The sequence below is a fragment of the Eretmochelys imbricata genome, chromosome 9, assembly GCF_965152235.1.
Source record: "Eretmochelys imbricata isolate rEreImb1 chromosome 9, rEreImb1.hap1, whole genome shotgun sequence".
NCBI lineage: Eukaryota > Metazoa > Chordata > Testudines > Cheloniidae > Eretmochelys > Eretmochelys imbricata.
Window position 1 is genome coordinate 56,520,889 of NC_135580.1, and position 20,289 is coordinate 56,541,177.

Below are 20,289 nucleotides of genomic sequence, written 5' to 3' on the forward strand. Positions count from 1 at the left end.
GCACATTCTTCTCCCTGTTTCAGTGCCTGCCTTTCCCAGAACCAGGCTTCATAGGGAATGATGTAAGAGCATAGGCAGCACGGGTGCCTCAGTTACTGCAGTCCAAGTCTCTCCCAGCGGTGTTGATCTGTAGGGGAGATCCTCCCGCTCCAGCTGAAATCCCCACAAATACGGATTCATTACAGGATGTCCAGCGCTGACAGGCCCTTGGGAGAAGGGGACCTGCGGCAGCTGCTGAAGCTATACCGCACGGAGATCTCCATGGCAGTGGATGACGTTTTCCCATTGCTTCATGGACTTGCTGATCATGACGTTGTCACAGAGGAGATGTTCAAGGTGAGAAGAACACGGGCATGCCATGCTAAGTGACCTGCTCTAGTGAGGATTATAACCCTAGAAGTAGTTTGAATGTGGATACCTGTAAATCTGGAAGAAGGGCTCTCAGAGGTGTGAGGAACTGTAAAAGGGATTTTCAGTGTCTCAGTGGGGGGAGGAAACTGTCATATTTTAAGCTCACTTTGGGAATTACTGGGGTTATGACTACATTCCTTCGGGACTGGAAAATGATTGTGCACTGCTCTGTATGTGCACATGTACATATACATGTGCATGCATATAGAGCAAGATTTTCAAGTAACTAGTGATTATGGGTGCCCAATGAGAGTCACCTCAAAAGGGCAGAAGTTTCAGAAAGTGCTGAGTACCCACCATCTGAAAGTCAGTTGTCAAGCTGAGCACCCCAAACCACTGGGCACTTCTGAAAAGCTTGACTGGAGCTCCAGATTTATACTCTTGAAAAGGAATTGGAAAAACTGGAAATATTCCATTGAGGGACCAGGTGTATTTCCTTGATCTGTATCTGACGCTCTGATTCCCTCCCCCACTTCAGCTAGCTGGGAGTCTCATCAGCAAGGATGATCGTACTGGCACAAGCTAGTGCAGATAGTGTGGATAGAGACATTTGAAATATAGTTGTAGTAAAACTGCCTGGTGAGTTATATATAATGCTCAAGGTTAAAATAGGGAAGGAGAAACAACTGCAGGATACATGCTGCAGAGCTGACCTCTTCCTTTTTCAGCTGCCCTCCCCAGAGGGTGAAAACTGCTGTGTCTTATTTGGGGGCAGTGTTTTCAGGAGTTTTCTCTTGAATCAGCAGAGGCCTCAATTCCTGCAGGTGGCTGCTGGACTCCATTTGAGTCATTAGGTGGGGCTTTTAAATACTGCTATTTTTATTCTTACACAGCACCCCCTTCTGTCTGGAATGTAATACTGCAAGGAAGTCAGCATGGCAGCTCCTCGCAAGGAGCAGAACGTTGAATACTCAGTGTGTTTGTTGTCATTCTGAATTGTTTGATTTTTGGTGTTTTCTTGGTGGGGGCCCCAATGTCCTCTTGGCTGGAACAGATAGGGTGAAAAGTGTTTTCATGGTGGGAACACACAAATAAAAGGGGGAATAGCATGAGGAGGAAGTGGGAGCTGATTGAATGAAACCAAAAGGAGTGGAGCCAAGTAATTATAAAGCTGACCTCCGGTGCTAGAGGCTCAGTCTCGGTTATTAGACTGTAGTGCTCGTCAAATTGCAGGTCAGATGCACTTTGGCCCTTAACAGCAATTTTTAGGAAGCAGTGGCTATTTTATATGAAGGTTGTTAATGGAACTTTGTAAATCAACTTAATGTACTTTTTAAGGTATCTTCAATTAAAGCCCTTTGCTTTTCTATTTACAATGGCCTCCTGGCTTCTTTCTGCCCTTCCTCTGCTGTTTTCATGACTCACCCCCCCCCCCCCATGCTACAGTGATAATGTGACTGTGTCGTCAGCTCTAGGCACTACAATTTCAAATCTCATGCTATTTGTCAAACATGGTTTCAGCCTCACTCAGTCAGCTCCGTCCTAGGGTCTCACTCCCCCCATAACCCAACACAGCCTACCCCAGCTTCCCGTTGAATGTGATCTTTTCGCTTTCCTTTAATGGATGAATGAAGCATCCATTCATGCACACCCAGGCACCACCAGGGGAGGGGGTGCTAGGTGCTGTAACCATGGCTCCCTCTTTGCTCATAGCCTGCATTACACAGCATGGGTGCAGCACAGCTAGGGTGGAGGGGAGGCATGGGAACATGAGGGATGCCCTTAAGAACTGCACATTTGATTACACTGCTCTTTTTTTTTCTTGAAGGAAACACTGAGTTTGAAGGAGCAGGAGGGTTCTCACAAGGCCTTCCATGCCATGCTAACCTGGCTACTGAGCCAGGATTCATCCACCATACAGGACTTCTGGAGGGTCCTCTTCAAGGATTACAACCTGGAGAGATACGCCAAGCTCCAGCATATTCAGAGCAGCTTTCCCAAAGGTAGGAGGGTGCTCAGATGGACTGGAAATGGCCTAACCTGATGCTCACTTTAGATAAGCTATTACCAGCAGGACAGTGGGGTGGGAGGAGGTATTGTTTCATATTCTCTGTGTATATATAAAGTCTGCTGCAGTTTCCACGGTATGCATCTGATGAAGTGAGCTGTAGCTCACGAAAGCTCATGCTCAAATAAATTGGTTAGTCTCTAAGGTGCCACAAGGACTCCTTTTCTTTTTGCAAATACAGACTAACACGGCTGTTACTCTGAAACCTGTGAAGAGAACGACTCCCTGCCTAGCAGGCCTCTGCTCCATGGGGTTTCCTCAGAGAGCACATCCTGCTCCTTTTTAGGAACCAAGAGCTTAGCCTCTCATACTCCAACTCCAGCCCCAGGAGAGGTGCAAAATGGCAGCCATCAGACCAGGAATGAAGTGGGAGGGGAGGGGAGAAGCAAGCAGTGGCTGTCTCAGTAACGATCAGCGCCAAGGGGTACAGACCAGATCACTGGGGACCTAAAGAAATCTAGAGCCCCAGCAAAGCACTGGGCAGTTTGGAGTGTCCCCACCCCTGATGCCAATCTCTCTGCTTTCATTCTTTCCAGATGTGGATCTCAGCAGACAGCGCCGGGGGAGGAAACCACCCCCCAGTCCGAAGACCTTGGTGCAGCAGAAACAGCAGCCAAAGAGGAAAGCACCAGAGGAAAGCGACTCTCCCCAGCCAGCTCAGCCCTTGCTGAAATGCAACTCGAACCCTGGTACAGAGCCTCTTTCACTGCCTGGCTCATGCTGGATCCTGAGCCATGCTGGTGCACATCCTCCCAAACCCATCAAGCAGATAGCTCACTAGGCCCTTCTTACGCTCACAATTCCCCCAGGCGCTAGAGGCAATGAAGAGCAGCTGTCCTATTTTGGACTTTGAAGCAGCTCTTCCCACTTGGGTCCAACAGCTGCTATCCTGGCTTCTTGTAGGCCTCAGGTAGCTCCCCATCCCCTCCACAGCTATCTAAATGGAGTGGGGAAGAGAGGTGTGTATTCTGCTGCCCAGCCAGGCAAGAGAGCAGATCAAAGTCCCAGGGGCTTGTGATCAGGCAGAAATTTGGCTGAGCCTTGTAGGGAGATGCCAGTTGTCAGGGGGGGCAGGAGGAGTAGGGAAGGATGAGCTGGAGAATGTAGAAATGAAGAAGGAAATGGAAAGAATGGAGGAGAACCAGGGTGACTGGAAGAAGAGATGGAAGGAGAGGAAGAAGAGAGGAGAAAAGAATGAAGAATGAGAATTTTAAGAATGGAGATAGAGGAGAGGAAAAGAGCTGAAAGGAGAGAAATGTGATAGACAGAAGAAGAGGAAAAAGAATAAAGAGTTGGAGAAAATGTAAGAAAAGTCACATTGGACTTTTTCTAAAAGCTCAGTTCTCGGATTTATTTGGGAGCAGGTCTCTGGCCTGTGCTATACAGGGGGTCAGATTGGATGATCACCATGGTCCCTTCTGGCCTTGGAATCTACGAATCTCTTGAAAGTTAATATAAATCCATAATATACATCGCAGGGAGATGCAATCATTTATTCATGGTCTTTGGAGTTCGGATGAGTTTTGAAAGCTGCCCATTGTGCCAAGAGGTGTGCTGCATGTGCAAGAAGGAATGTAACCATTTTCAATTAGGAGTTCTTACTGCTGATATAGTTTCTCTTACACCCAAGCAGGTGCAATCTAAGTACCTAAATAGCTAGATCTGGCTGCTCACGTTGGAACATTCACCATCCCTGCCTACTGTTCCAATTTCTTGTAAGGTTTCCATTGTCTCACCAGGAGAGGAATCAAGGGCTCTTTCTAATAATATCCAATGTGTATCCTTGTCTCTAACCCATGTTATAACCACACAGGGACTCTGCCAAAGACAAAAGCTGTAAAGAAACCAGAAGGTGTGGAGATCCAGCGTTTCCCTCTGGGAAATGGTGAGTGATGTGTCATACCCCATCAGTGAGTTTTCCGCTCATTTCTGCAGCCCAGTTTGGAAAAATCTTTGTTGTTAGCACCATCCAGCAATGAACAAGCTAAAACCGCTCCTGAGCTGGGTGTCACTGGGCCTCTTTCAGAATGGGAAAAGAATCCAACACCCCGCAGAGCCATGGACCCTGAGAGTGCTAGTGGGTTGGCGTCTCCCATACACAACATTAGGTTAAGTAAAATGTCTCAGAGAAGCAGCAGCTCCCAGAACCAGGTGACAAGTGCAGCACCACACAGGCACCTCAAAGGGTTAGGTGGTAGCATGCTTGTATAAGGAGATGGGGAGGATTAGTGGGTGAATGGAGGATTCTTAGTGTTTGTGAAACTAAAGGACTAGTAGCAATGGATTAAAAAAACCCAGCAAACCCATGAACTGCATGACTTTCCCTACACAGCTCTGTCAACACACCTTGAGCACATCTTGCTTCAAAGCAGGGCTTGGCCGGTGTGCAGAGACTTTCACTCATGCCCTGTAATGTGTGCTGGTTTTGTGATATGACCAATGATTTACTGGGACTAGACTGAGCCCACCAATCTCCTTTCATTTGAAATCAAATCCCTATGTAAGCCCACCTCCCCAGATGCTGATCGCAGCAGGTGGGAAGAGAGGTCTGCATTCTACTGCCCAGCCAGGCATGGGACCACATCAAATGGCCAGCCAGGGGCTTGTGATCTAGCAGGGATTGGGCCAGGCCTTGCAGGGAGATGCAATCGGGGTTGGGGGATCCCCTGATTGGGGGTCATCAGGTTATATTTAATGCCTTGCCAGTTTTTAACATACTTCAAACAATAGCCCTCCCCTGTTCCTTGGAAGAATATATGCACAAAGGCTTTGTGTTTCATTGATGATGACTGTTTTTAAAACTATAGGCATTCAGAGTATGGCTGCCTCAGTCCAGAGGGCTGTCACTGTGTCATCCAGTGAACTACCAGTGAGCTGCGGGGCTGTAGAAGGAATTCTCATCAAACAGGTGTTTGAGTCAGGTAGATATGCCAATGTTCTGGGGCCAGAAAATCATGAACTTGGGGCTGGTGGTGCCTATAATAAGATACATAGCTGAATATCTAGGGAGTTAAAGAACAGTGCTCATGACAACAATGTGGGCCAACTCTATTCCAGGATTTTCCCTTTCCTGAGGACTGCCTGGTTCCAGTGAACAGATTTAGTTCAGGTTAATCAGAGTGACAGGACCCTCCTTCGTGAAGCTAGAAGCCACCCAGGCAATTATAGGTAGGGCAAGATTTCAGTAGAGGCTTGCAGAGGGGCTAATAGAGTGGATGTTGGGACCAGTGTGGGGGAGGGGTTAGCAGCTCAGACCAGCCAGAGGGCGCTGGAAGTAGCATACACTGGTGGAAATTGTGGATGACTGCGAGAAGAAGAACAGAGACATGGATAGGGTCAGCATCTGGGGAGGAGCTGGGATATTGGGGGATGGGGAAACCCCCCAAGGGAGTCCGGTTCAGGTGGAAAGTATAGTGGTACTGTAAGTCTGGACTGGGAGACCCTGTCCTCCTAGTATAGATGGTCTTTAATTTTTTAAAAGTCACTGGCAGAATATAAACAAACACAGCCTTCTGGCTACCCCCTGCCTGCATAAGGATGGTGGAGCTGTAATTTGTAGTTGTGATGTGGGCATGTAGGTAGCATCCTGCCATGGTGCACAAGAGTTATTTTTGCAGCAATATGAAGTAGCAAGTGGCAGCAGGAGCCAGCACTCCACCTTGCTGGGCCAACTGGACAGGTGGTGTTTTGCCCCATGATTCTCACAAACAGGCTACACCTGGCAGGGTCCGTGGCTACCTGCTACTGGCTCTCTGCCCTAACCTAGGATTTGGCCCTTGAAACCTCAGCATCCAGTGTGGATGATTCTTGACAAAGCCCATGTAGGTCAGATCCTTCATTTACTTGCCAAGCCTTGGGCTCAGGATTAAGTTCCCTGGTAAGAGTCCATTTCATCACTAGCAGCTAAACAGGGACCTGAACTTCTGCCTGCCACATTTTCTGGGGCCCATGGTGTCATCAGCTGCTTCAGAGGAAGTGCTGACTCATGTACTGGGCCCTTGAGAGTGAAACAGAGAAGATGGTTTTCAAACATTTCTAAAACGTAATGCTTTTTTACACCTGATCTGCTTGAACTCCAGCATCATTACCACGTTAACAATGAAACCTTCCCCTGAACCCGAGCATTTTTCGAGCAGCGTGTGTGTCTGCTCCTAGCACACAACTTACATAAGCCAGAGTGTCCTCTCTTCCAGGGGGCTCCAAGAAATGTGTCAAAGTTGGAGGCGAGTTTTATGCACCAAGCAAGTTTGAGGAACCTGGGGGAAAGAACAAAAGCCGAAGCCTGAAGCCTGGTGTGCGAGCCAAGGGATTTCAAGGGCCCCAATACGTATGCTTTCAGCACATACGAGTTTTTTTTACCTCTTTGTCCTGTTTGAGTCCCCTTTGCAGTAAGGTGTTTCACACTCTGCACTGGTTCCATCCATACAGCTCAGCTCAGCCTTGTCCTTTTTCTTCATAAACTATCGAGCAAGTTTGTGCTTGACTTGGCCCTGGGCAGGTCGGGCAGACTTCGTGCTGTATGTGAAAGATGTGAGAGGGTTGCTAACCTTTCCCTACTCTCTGAACCAGCTCGGCCTAAAGTGCTCTCAGAGCAGTGTCCTTCCCTCAGCACCACAGCGACTCCAGCCAGTCGGCACAAGTCAGACTCCACTGCAGGAGTCTAGACTTAGCATTCTTCTGAGTCAGGACATGCATCTATATCTATAACGCCAGTCTGATCACAGTAGCATATTCTGCCTCACCCCTGTCCATCTCACTCTGCAGAATGGGGAGCTGAAAATAAACTCACAGAGCAGCCTCCATGTCACCCCTGTTCACACCGTGGATCAAACCCTCTACCAGGTAAAAACTCTACTGAGGAGCTGAGCTTCTCTTCTCCTCTGCCAGGAGCAGGCAAAGCGTTTCTCTCCAGTGTCATTCCCTTCTCCTCCAGGGACAATTTTCCAAATGTTGTGCAGGGCCCACACCCCGTTTTTATTGATTCTCTTGTGGTGGATAGCAGTGTGCCTCTTTGCGGCACCACCTTGTCTCAGTGAGAGTGAGATTCTCCTTCTGAGCCCCAGGATGCTGCATAGAATTAGTGCATAACTCCTGGAAGTGTCCGGTTTCCTCAGTCTGGTAGTCTTGCTACCAGAGAGGAGGAGACACAAGGGCTTGGTTAGGACAAACATTTGCTCTCGAAAAGCCCCCTGCCCCTGGCAAACTGGAATTCCCCAGAAGATTCCAAAGTGAAACAGCCACCATTTCCATCCACTGCCCAGCCCAAGAGCTCCCTGCTTAACTAACAGTTTGTGTATGGGCACTATACCTGCATGTTGAAAGTGTTCAATGGGGAAAGGTTTTCAGACGTTCAGAGCTTCCCTGCAGGCTGTCAGATATGTTGTATATAACCCATGGAGACAAGTGTCTGTTGAATTTGTGGGATTCTGGAGTTTGGAATTAAGGATGAAGCATTCACTATTTTAATTCCTTGCCAGATCCCCAGCAAGGAAGCACCTGCCAGGTGTAATGTCGCCGAAATACCATAGACAGTACCTGGCCACAGAAGTCAGGCAGGCTTGTGTTATAATGCCACAGTTGCCAGCCAGCTGAAACACATGTTGTCCCCTAAGCGTTCACCTCTCTTGGTGCTCAGCTCTGTATTCTGTTTTGTCATCCTGTAGGGAGAAGAGAGAGGTATTCTCTGAAGTCCATGATACTAATGTTTTGCTCCAAAACTAATGTTTTGTTGTGACATCTGATAGCAAGGATTCACCAATTGGTCACCTGTGCTAGAACATGACCCTTTATAACAGACCAAGTCCAGTTTATCCTGCAGTATACTGAATTGCAATGAGCGAGTGAACAGATAACCATAGTTGTAGTGAGGGAGAAGTTGCTTTGAATCTCTGTGCTTTTGTTTTCTGTTACATCATGCGCTATTTGCCTCCCTGGGTCAGAAGAACGATGATGAATGTGCAGTGTGCAGGGATGGTGGGGAGCTGATCTGCTGTGACGGCTGCCCCAAAGCTTTCCACCTGGCCTGCCTCGTGCCCCCAATGACAGAAATTCCAAGGTAATAAAAAGCATTCCTAGGCACACTCCCCACAGTGAGTATTTACTGCTCTATCACCCCATCAGGTCCCTCTGGTCTGGGGGAGGGTCGGGGGGTGGGGGAAGATGCAGGGTTTTCAAAGTGATCAGTGTTTGGCTAAAAAAATGCTGAAATAATTTTGCATTATTTTGCCTTATTTTCTTAACCAGATTTATAATAAAAACCAAAAACTTGTCCTAAATATAAGAAGGCTTTCCTCTTCCTACAGAGGCAAGGACCTTGAATACACTTGGGGCCTACACGCTGGGCCAGGTCCTTAGCGGTTGTAAATCAGCATAGCTTCATTGTAATTAATTGCTGATCACAGAACTGGCCACTAGCCAGCACTGTTGCTTTACTCAACTGTGACCAATGAGACGTCAAAGTACCATTGTGGTAAATGCAGGCTGGCTTTGCTTTCTCATTTCTCTTGTTCCCCTTAAACATTTGCATACCTATTTCTTTATCATCTGACTTTGAGCAGCGGGACATGGAGGTGCATCTCTTGCTCAGCTGGGAAAGTGAAGCAGGACCAGCGCACAGAAGAGCCACCATGCGAGACACAGGTATAGCTAGGAGCCTTGCTTCACCAAACAGCCACGTCCAACCACTTCCCTATCGTTATCTGCACGCCGCTCTTCTCCTGTGCCCTAGATGGAAATTGGGCAAAATGAGAGGAATAAGTTCCAGGTGCTGTTGGGATTATCCTGCCTTGTATGTAATGTGACATATGAACCCCTTACAGCCTCCTTCCTCTGCTGCTTGTATCTACACAACAAATGGTGGGCAAGCTTTTGCTCAGAGTTTTTGCCCACTCTGTTGGGATGGTTCGCTTCCCTCAGAAGGAACAAATTCTTTGAGGGTGTCAACAACACATGGAGGAGGGTGATACAATGAACACAGTGTACTTGGGATTTTTCAGAAAGCCTTTTGCAAGGTCCCTCACCAAGAGCTCTCAAGGAAGCTAAGTGATCATGGGATAAGAGAGAAGGTCCTCTTTTCAGTCAGTAACTGATTAAAAGATAGGAAGCAAAGGATAGGAATAAATTATCAGTTTTCACAAATGGAGATAGGTAAACAGTGGGGTCCCCTATGAACTGTCTTGGGACCTGTGCTGGTCAACATATTCATTAATGAGCTGGAAAAAAGGATGAGCAGTGAGCTGGCAAAGTTTGCAGGTGATTTAAAATTATGTAAAATAAATCCAAAGCTGCCTGAAAAAAGTTACAAACGTATCTCACAAAACTGGTGACTGGGCAACAAAATGGCAGATGAAATTCAACACTGATAAATGCAAAGTAATGTATATTGGAAAAAATAATCCTAACTACACAAAATGATGGGCTCTAAATTAGCTGTTATTACTCAAGAAAGATCTTAGATTCATTGTTCATAGTTCTCCAAAAAGTTCAGCTCAATGCACATCAGCAGTCAAAAAGGTGAACAGAGTGCTAGGAAATACCAGGAAAGGATAGAAAATAAGACAGAAAATACCATAATGCCACTATAGAAATCCATGTTATGCCACATTAAATGCTGTTTCCAGTTCTGGTTGCTCTCAGCACTGTATGTCAGGAATTCACCACTTCAACAATGGAACGTGTCCATACACGAGCCTTTGTCAAACCTGAGCAGATTTGCCACACACTTGAAACAAACTCACTGATAAAGATAAACTGTTAAAGAAGTTTATTGCTTACAAAAGATATTTTACGTGATTATAAGTGATAGATAAAAAATCAGACTTAGTTACCAAAGGAAATAAAATATAACCATGCAGACTAAACTCTCAACCCTATTAGACTGGGAAACAACTATATCAAACAGTTTTTATCATCCCACTGGATATTGCAGTCCTTAATATACATATGTCAGTTTTAAAAGCTGGGCCAATCCCCTCTGTTAGAGTCTGTAAGAAGTATCTTAGTTGTTTGCAGAATGGGTGGGGACAGAAGGGCCCAGTATGTGTCCACTCTGTCTGTTTTATACTCTCAGTCCATGTGCTTGGAAACCACAAGTCCAGGCATGTCTGGGGGCATTGCTGAATGTCCTGGCAAAGTTGAGCAATTCCCCTGGAGTGGCCTCATGCACCTGAATCATTGAATTGTAGTTCTGTTGCTGGACAATGGTTGTTGGATTTTTTTAAACCCCGCCCGGATGTTGGTTATTTTCCTTGCTGTTACCTCTGGGGAGCTAATTCCCTAATTTACAGCATGTTTTAGTGACACCCATACAACACAATTGGCATAACTTCATATGCATTAATGATATACATATATAGCTAGAGAAATCATTTTCAGAATATCATAGCCTGATACCTGACAAGGCATGCGTTATATGTAAGATCACAATTACATAAAAATTAAGAATATGTGGGTTACAGGATGCTCCCCAAGGTTTAGAAGGTCACAGTGGGGCTGAAAATAAAATCCAAATTCTCCACCTTTTCTTTACACAGAAACTGACAGTTGGTGAGAAATGTGGAGTCTGCAGGGGAGGAGGAAACATGAGCTACTGTGCCCAGTGCTTCAAGGCCTTCCACTCCCACTGCCACTTCCCTACCCAAGCAGAGCGGCTCAGGTGAGGCTCACGAGTGCAAAGGCATTACCATCTCCCACCCGGCTGTACCTGATTTAATCCAGATACAGGTTCTTGGTTTATTATTTATGTTATATTTGCTGGACACTGCTGTTCTCCAGTTTCTTAAGATCAAAAATACATTTGATTCACGTCTCTGGTTGCTCCCCAGTACTCTGGTACTTTGCACACATGTTCTATGTTCCAACCCCCATGCACATTCAGAGTGTTCCACTATGGGGTTGGACCAGTCTTTAGAAGCTGAAGGCAACTGGTTTGCTGTCAAAGATTGCACTGAAATTCTCTATATTGTCTTAAATCCTTCATAGTTCTCTCCCACACTTACCTTTTCTGATCCGCAATAGCAACACATACAAAGACGCTCCTTGATTTTTCCAATCTGCAGGGTGATGGTTTGACTAGGATCCATAATCTTTATCTTCTGTTCCAGTGAAACCTTGCTATGCAAGTCCTGCTCTAGCAGCTCTGGAACCAGTGGCCTGGAGGGAACAGTGAGTTCCAATAGCCCTGGAGTAAGAGCAGTGAAGGTCAGTACAGTCAGAGACTTTTTTGCAGTGCGTGTGGAAGTCCTAGATGTCTTTTTTGGGCTATTTAGGAAAGTGCGTTTCAGTGGGAGCAACTTCTTCCAGCAGATGCTTTGCCTTTCTGCATCATCTTCCATTGAAGACTCTCAAAGCACTTTACAAACATAGATATAGTACTCATGTGAGGGAGGAAAGCTCCAGATTTTTTTTACAGATGATGATATGAAGGCTGAGAGAAGTTGTGCTTTACCTGGATCAGTGGGGGAACAGAATCCAGATCACATGACTGTAAGTCATGTGGTTTAACCACAAGGCCAGCCTTTCTAGCTGAGCCATGTCTTCTCTAAAGCACCGTACACATGCCTAGGAATACAGTACAACATAAGAGTAAGAACATTCAGCGTTCCGGTGAACTTAGTACACAGTTCCAAGTGCATGTGGTTAAGGGAATCCCCTGTACAGCCGGGTATAGAACTGAGATCAAAGTTTTAAAAGTCCTTTTCAGAAGTTTACCAGACATATTGCAGTATATTACTTCAGAGATATTGCCACACTTAGTAACCACTTCAGTTGCTTGCAGAAAAGACACAGCTAGTCGCCTTGCCAATATTCACTCCAGGAACCTCAGTCATTCAGGACCAGAAGGGACCACCATGCTAATCCAAGTAATGAAAGCATAATCCAGGAATGGCTACGTTTACTGACCCTCCAACCCACATACAATAATCTTCAGACGTTTGAGAGCCAAAAGCTACACAGCCTGGCCCTTAGCCCTCCCTCTCTGCATAACAGAAACTCCTCGTCTCACTTCCCTGCCACAGGGTAGAAGCCCTGAGCTCCCCTTCCCTCCCCCTACCCCCGCTCAGTCTGGTAGGCAGAAAATGAGCTAAGAGGCTCTGCAAACCACACTTCACCTGTAAAAGAGCTAAAGCCACAGTCTGGCCATTCCTACAACAGAATAGAGACATAGATCCATTATGTTTAACATTTCAACATCATGTTGTGAAACTGGGCATTTTGGCCATGTTCTGGTTTCCAGGCAGTGGAAGACTCTGCTGGGAATGATCCGATCCTGAATAAAGAGGAGCTGGACTCTCTCCTGGGTGAGGTAACAAACCATTTCACCTTCTCATCTCTCCGATTTTATTTTATGCAAGAAAATAGTCTACAATCTGAACAGAGCAGTTCCTACAGGTCCTGGAATTCACAAGTAGTCAGCTCACCTGTTTGCAAAGGCTCCCCACCCAATACAGGCCTAAAGGCAGCTGGGTCCAACTGCAGAAACACTGAAACATTTTCAAGAGTGCTGTGGGTGGCTGTACTGAATGGGCAATCCTTTGTCAATGGGTATTCCCTGTAAGCCTTGCTGCGCCATCAGAAACCCCTGCTGTGAAAAGATATAGATTACGGCTCCTGGAGAGCTAGGGTACAGGTTGAGGCAGGTCTGAACAGGTCCATTTACAAGTTTGATAAGTCCTAAAGCAGGTTTATTTTTGCATACTGTGTTTGAAATTGTTGCCCCTTAAAGCGGGGGACAGAAAGCAAAGGCAGACCCTCACAAGTGCCTCATATAGCCAGATCAATCAGTTCTCCTAATTTCTCACTTGGAGAAAACTTTCTGATTGCCCTCAAGAAGCCATTCCTTTGCTTTCCTGAGACACCCTAAATACACCCTACCCCTTTGTTGCCTCCTTTTTGTCTTCCAGAGCTCCTTTGATGGGATCCTGCAGTGGGCATTCCAGAACATGTCTCGTCCACTCTCAGAGACTCACGGATTTTTCTCCTAGCATTTCTTGTAAATGTGGACATGTCATACCAATTTGCTGCCCTCCGCACATTGGACTTGACACTAATCATCTCTAAACAGCTCGTGCTGACATCTTGGGATATACGGTATTTTCCCATGTTGAATCCCTGCTAATTTATTTCTACTTCTACCTCTTTATTACAGCGATAGGATGGTTTCAAATTAATATAGGGAGGAATTCAGGGTGTAAGGGTCTGAAAAGTTCACTGCAAAGGCTCATATACCATCCCTTGGATTTTTCTTTCCCTTTGATCCTTTCTTTCCCTGTTGCATTCACAGTCTATCTGCTGATATTTTATTGGATTTATCTCACAGGAAAATTGTTTAAAAGCTAGTATAGGATGTAGATTTGTTCTCATTTTCCATTAAAAATAAATCTATCTGCTCCCATTAATCTGAAATAAAAGGCATCGAGAGTGACTGACACGTTCATGTTCTTTAGCCCTTTATGACTGGGTCTACGACAACACATAAGAGAAGGGGACATTTAATTCAGTCTGTCTCCTTAGTAGGCTCCTCCTATTGCTTTGGACACCCCATTTATACAGATCTCACTGCACCGACCTGATTGTTGAACACCTGATGAGACAGTCTGCCAAAGGAAAGCCTGGTGCAGCGAATACTGGGCTGAAAGGCGACATTTATGTCTGCTCTCTGTGAGAGATTGCTGCCAAGAGAAACAAAATGTTCTACATTTTCCAGTTATTCTTTGTCGATATATATCTTCCTTGCTGGGTCTGATGATTGAGCGGGGAAGTGGCTGGTAATAATTATAATCCTTCACTTATTATTGCTGATATTAATTTTAGTTGAGACACAGAAAGGAGAATGGTTGAAGAGGTTGATATCAATCCAATATTGGATACCAATGCCCTGTGGTAGACAGTCTTGCTTTAGTGTTTTCAAACCTGCTAAGAAAAATAGAGAAAACGGTGAGTGTCACTACACAGCAGGGCGCCAGTAATACATTTTAATGTTTTTAGAAGGTCTCTTTCTATAAGTCTATAATATATAACTAAACTATTGTTGAATGTAAAGTAAATAAATTTTTTAAAATGTTTAATAAGCTTCAATTAAAATTAAATTAAAATGCAGATCTTATCAGTTTAGTGTGACCCTTGCCCTTGCTTTTCCTTGCTGAGTTTTCCAATGTTGGGCATGTATTTGGATACTTTAAGCTGCACACAGACTTCTGAGTGACCAGTTATTAACCGGCTCCGAGAGGGACAGAGGACAGATTTAATGTGTGAAAATACCTGTTCACACAGGTACGTGGATCCAAATGCTGAAAAGCATTGCAAACGCAGTTTTCTTCAAACAGTTAAATTTCACTGGCAGGGACGTCCAGCAGGTCAGAATACATGCCCCATGATCTCTCTCGGTAACTTCAAGTGCACTCCGCAGATCTCCAAACTTTGATGCCCACAATTCTGAGTTTTTTAACTGAATGAGCTGTATTTTGAAATCTTCAACACCCATCCACTGAAATACAGACAAATCCAAGTTGCTTTCGTTGAACTTTTCATGTTTAATTAGAAAAGAAAACATGGGCCAAATTTCTGGAAATCTTGAAGTCTGTCAGAAAATTCTGATTCCAGTTCTTGCATGTACATTCCAATTTCATCAACACTGATAGTGCAATATGTCGATAGCTCTTTTATGTGTTGGAGATAGCGGAAAGTCGAACTTCGAATATCCTGAGGAAAAAATGCTAATTTTACAACAAATGCCTTTGGGCTTCATAAAGATCCAGAACTGTTTGCCCTGCACCCTGGAGACAGAGGTTGATTTAGTTTAAGTGAGCGGTGATGTCAGTTAGAAACATGAGCTTACACAGACATTTGTCATGATCCAGTTCAGGGCAGTTTTGTCCTTTTTCCGACAAAAAGGCCTTGATTGCATGAAAACAGTTTACAAAGCACACCAAAACCTTGCCACGACTTAGCCACCAAATGTTGCAGTGAAGTGAAATATAGTTATAAGCACTGTCCATCTCTTCTAGCAATGCTTGAAACTGTGAGTCAAAGCAGATTGAGCAACAAGGAAATTCACAATTCGCACCACTGTATTCATCACATTATTAAGCTCTGAATTTGAAATTTAAGCAAACGGTTTTACTTGATGGCTGATACAGTGAAATTTGACAGTAGGGCAGCCAATTTGATCTTCAAGTAACTTTACAAATCTCTTCTGTTTTCCGACCATGGCAGGAGCACCATCTGTTGTCACACAAAATATTTTTATGATGTCAACTCCTCGTTCTTCAAAATGGTTTAAAAAACTTTCTACTATATATTCCCCCTTTGTTGTGCCATGCAGGGGTTTTAGGCAACAAAGTTCCTCTCGGGTTTCATCAGAAGCACAATGTCTTCCAAATGAGGAATGTCATTTATACCCACAGTCTCATCAACAGCAACGCTAAACACTGCTGTGTCTTTTAATACAGTTGTCTGCTTTTTGTTAATGTTTTCTGCCATTTTGCTTATGCGTTTCAACTGTTCTGGCAGAGACAGGAAATTCTTTTATTCTAGATAAAGATATGATCCTATTTGGAAAATCATTGAACAAAACCTCTGAACTGCTGAGAAAAACTTCTTTTATATATTCCCATTTTTTCCAATGTATTGTGCAATCCGGTAACTTCCTTCTGTGGCTTGATTTTTACTTACACTGAAGCATTTAAAAACATTGCTTTGCTTCTCATATCCTGCTACTGCATTTTTGATCAAATCAGCCTTGTCTGCTTCATCAAGAAAGGTTTTCTCGTGCTTCGTTTGAAAAAGTCGTCGAACACTTGAAGCGCGACAAACAACACTTTATAACAGAAAGCACAAACAGCACAGTCCTTCTTTTGAATAAGTCCAAATGTGTCCGTCCAAGAAGGCTGAAATGAATGGACATCTAATTTTGCTTTCTTAGGCGCTGACATTTTGTCAAACATACCCCTCAACTTACAGTGGGGAAAAGAATCATGACAGACGGCACACACAACGTCAAATGCAGTGTGCTGTTCCACGTTGCGTGATAGTGATATAAGCAGCAAATCAGGACTTAAAAATATACCAGTACAGTGGCGCTGGAACAATTTTTAAGGTGGGGGTGCTGAGCTGCGCCCCCTCTTGCCCGTGTCTGCACCCGTCAGTGTTCCGGGCTAGGGCCAATGGACCACAGCTAGGGGCAGCTGCAGAGCCCCAGGCCAGCGGCCAGGACCCAGGGCCAGCAGCACGGTGAGCGGGGCCAGCAGCCGGAATACCAGTTGGCAGCAGAGGCCCCCGACCGGTGGCCAGGACCCGGGCAGTGTGAGTGCCACTGAAAATCAGCTCGTGTGCTGCATTTGGCATGTGTGCCATAGGTTGCCTACCCCTGGTTTAGTGTGTACCAGACCCTTTTCAGTTCTGATTCACTTTAGACAACTTCTAAATCCATTTCAAGGCTATTGAAAATAGTGCAAAGACAAAGAATTAAAGACTGTGCTGAAGTAGCTGAAAATACGTTAGAGTCAGAACAAAAGGAAAAGTCATAGCAGTACAAGATACAAAGGACCAAATTCTCATCTGCCTCTAGAACTTGGATATGGTGATGTGGGAAGCCATCAGGGAGCTGACTGCAGCCCCTTGATCCTGTGCCTTGGCATAAGCTAGAGCTGCTGAAGAGCAGCTGTAACTCACGCCACTGATACAAGATGACCTTACAACACCGGAGAACTGGGTTTAGGGGAGATCCACTCTGCCACACTGCCAATATGCACCTGCTTTCCTTTCTCCCAAGTGTAGGGGTAGCTGGCACAATCAGCACAAAATGGACATAGTCCATCAGAGAATACAGTCAAGACACCTTACCCTTCTGTTTCAGTTTCCCTATCATTAAGTTACCTTTACCTTTATGTTGCTTTGTTTTTGTTTTTGAAGGATTTCCTTTGAAGGGTGAAACAATTACAGTTGTTATAGTGTAATTATTCCAACCGTTTTTTGGTCATTTATTGCATATTCCCAGATTTTGATCCACGATGACTAATCTCCCACTGTCTCTTTTAATACATCTGTGTATAGTGAAAACAAATACTGGGCTTTAAAGACATTTTTCCTATGGAGTGGTAAGCAGCACACTGCATTGAATGCCACCTCCAAGTGACTGTAAATAGAGGCGATAAACTTTCCTTGTAACTTTTTTTGAAATGGGAATGAAGCATTTCCTTGTCCTACATTGTCAGTCCTTTCAAAATGAGAGAGGCAAATACCTTGCCAACGCTGAAGAATTTTTCTGGCTGATTTAAAACACTGTTTTCTTAGAAAATCCAAGACGTCCTGTAATGTTCTGTTCCTTAATGCAAGCTTGGCAAATGCATATGGCACATCAGGTTACAATTTTTTGCCTGAGTGGTAGAATTTGACTGTTCAATAACAGGTCAGTTCGACATTCTATAGCTTCACTTCTAGTTTTCTGTAGCATTTTTCTTTAATATATCCAGAAGAGCTTTAACAGTCTGGCAAAATTTCAGCAAGTACTAAACAACTAAGGTTTCTTATGTTACTTTGCTTCTTAGAAGTCAGAATACACCTGATAATGATTTTAAGAACCCAGTGCTGCCACAAACCCATTATTCCATTTGAAACAGCAGAACCAGTGGCTGTTCCAGAGCAGAACTTTCATGCACAAAATCTTGGAATCATGCCCTCATGGCAGGGCAAACAGTGAGTCAGATTTGATATTTGCAGTTAGTTCATTCCCCTGCTTAAATGTCTTCTTCCCTAAGGGAAACAAACAGAAGTCTGGGAATTATACGTGCAGTAAGAGGTGGACTGACTGGATAACAGTCCAGGATTCTATGCTACAAACACAAGCCCAGCAGACCTGTTTTCTCCTCTAGTGCAGATTTGCACATGCACTCAAACCCACCGGTGCAACGCACCTGTCTCAACAGTGCAAGATTCTCCCTTTGGCCTCTTCACCCGTCTGGCTAATTGCCTGTGCTTTTCACTAACTGTACACAGGTAAAATTTAAAAAGTGCTCAGCTAAGCAAATATACAGGCCTCTTGCCAGACTGTCTAGGGAGCTTACAGCATCTGAAGCACTGTGGGCTAGTCAGACCCTATTTGCAGTTCAACTTTCAGAGTGCGTTGGAAACTATTAGCTCTGTAGGTACTGACTTGTGAAGTTAAAAATTTCAGACTTAATATTGTGTTAATAGAGTTCTTCCATATAATATTTTAAAGGAAATAAGCATGAGCCTATTTGCCTGAGTAACACCTAAAAGATCAGACCCATAAAAACTGCTACAAAAAAATCTCTTAAAAGTTGAAAGACTGAGAAACAAGGAAGAAATATAGCTAGAACTACAATGGAAGTTTCCACAGAAGTTAGAATTACGGCTAGACCAGATTCTGCTCTCCAGGGCATCAGTCTAAATCTGGAGCAATTCCACTGAAGTGAACAGAAATATCCAGATTTAGACTGGTCTAAGTACAGACCTTGGCCCATAACATGATATACTAAAACATACCTGTGCTTCTAAAGACGTCTTTTTCTCACTATGCATCTCCCATCCAATTTTTGACCAGTCCCAAGTTTGCTTCTCTCAAAAATAATCAGACTTTCTAAAACCTTTTATTTGTGGGGAGGGGGACAGGTTGGAAGGAATCACATGGGGAGGGGTAAGAATAAGATATTTCAGTCCCCAAAATAAGTGAAACCATTAAGCGCAGATGAAAATAGGGATTTATAAATTCCACCTCCACTTTAAGTGCAGGATTGCTGTCCTTGACACAATAATTATATGTAGAGAACACAAAGCTCTCCTTGTGCTCAACTTCCAGTTTATAAACACTTGTGGTGCTCTGTCCAAAGCAGGTAAAAGGCCAAAAAGCTAACAGGATGGCACTGGTGGTGAGAATTATCCTGCTTGATTTATGGGCTGTAATTATTTATGTGGCAGTAGCATTCAAAGTATACGCTTTACATGTAAACTTTGTCTTTTTCCACTTGTCCAGGATTTTGTGGCCATGATTTGTTAACAGTTAATGTAAAATTAGAATCAGATTAAGGTATATTCGGCCCAGAACCCTTGGGATTTCAGAAGAATCTTGTTTAGCTTTCCCTTAAAGTGCTATTTAGGTTTTTACAGGGAAGATTCTTTCTGATCTGTACATTGGTACCTAGTGTGTGGTGGAGGATGTGGGACTTTCCCCACACCTATGGCCCAAGTGAAATCCAAACAGAGTTACAGCCCTTGTACTCTGTGGAGCAAAGGAAGAGGTATTATGCTATTCCTGCTTCCACTGGGCACACAGTGTCCCTAAGGTCGGGGGCGGTTGGAGGTGCTGATCCTATGCCGGGGAGAAACATAAAGACACATTCTTGGATCCAGAATCTGGCTCATGATCTGACATCCCTGAGGAGAAGTGCTACCAAATTAGATATTATTTGGCCAACATGTGTGGGATAGAGAGAGTTGTATATGTAACACTGATCTTAAAAGTCTAAAGAGGGTGTTTTCCTTCACCAAGCAGCAATAGATTTTAGAACTTTGCAGTACGTCAATTTCCTGTTGCAAGAAGCTGTGTATCTGTTTTTCTCGTATTCTATTTTTATTCACAATACAAGTCCTGTTTACCTTACACAAAGATGGCAAAAATGGAAAGCAGAGAGACACCTAGACAATTCCACCTGCAAAAAGCCTACTGCAGACTCCAATAGGTCCAGTCCTGTGGCTAGACAGCATTGCCTCAATGGCCCAGGGTTTCTCAACATACTGTTTGTTCCTGCGTGCCCTTTTATTCTTGTTTGGGTTTCCCCTTAGTGTGGGGGCGAGGGACGTACTGGCCGCCGCTATCAGCAGCTCCCATTGGCCTGGAGCAGCGAACCGCGGCC

At 44.5% G+C, this 20,289-nt stretch overlaps 1 protein-coding gene across 1 annotated transcript; it reads left to right on the forward strand.

The window, feature by feature from the left end:
• Window positions 1-186: 186 nt before the first annotated feature.
• On the forward strand, window positions 187-13,401 carry AIRE (autoimmune regulator). The gene is made up of 13 exons (XM_077825543.1): window positions 187-336; window positions 2,180-2,354; window positions 2,956-3,108; window positions 4,233-4,304; window positions 5,227-5,340; window positions 6,613-6,746; window positions 7,184-7,261; window positions 8,359-8,474; window positions 8,977-9,058; window positions 10,951-11,072; window positions 11,521-11,617; window positions 12,654-12,722; window positions 13,321-13,401. Exons 1-13 carry the CDS (start codon window positions 187-189, stop codon window positions 13,399-13,401), a joined length of 1,443 nt encoding a protein of 480 aa, XP_077681669.1.
• Window positions 13,402-20,289: the final 6,888 nt, after the last annotated feature.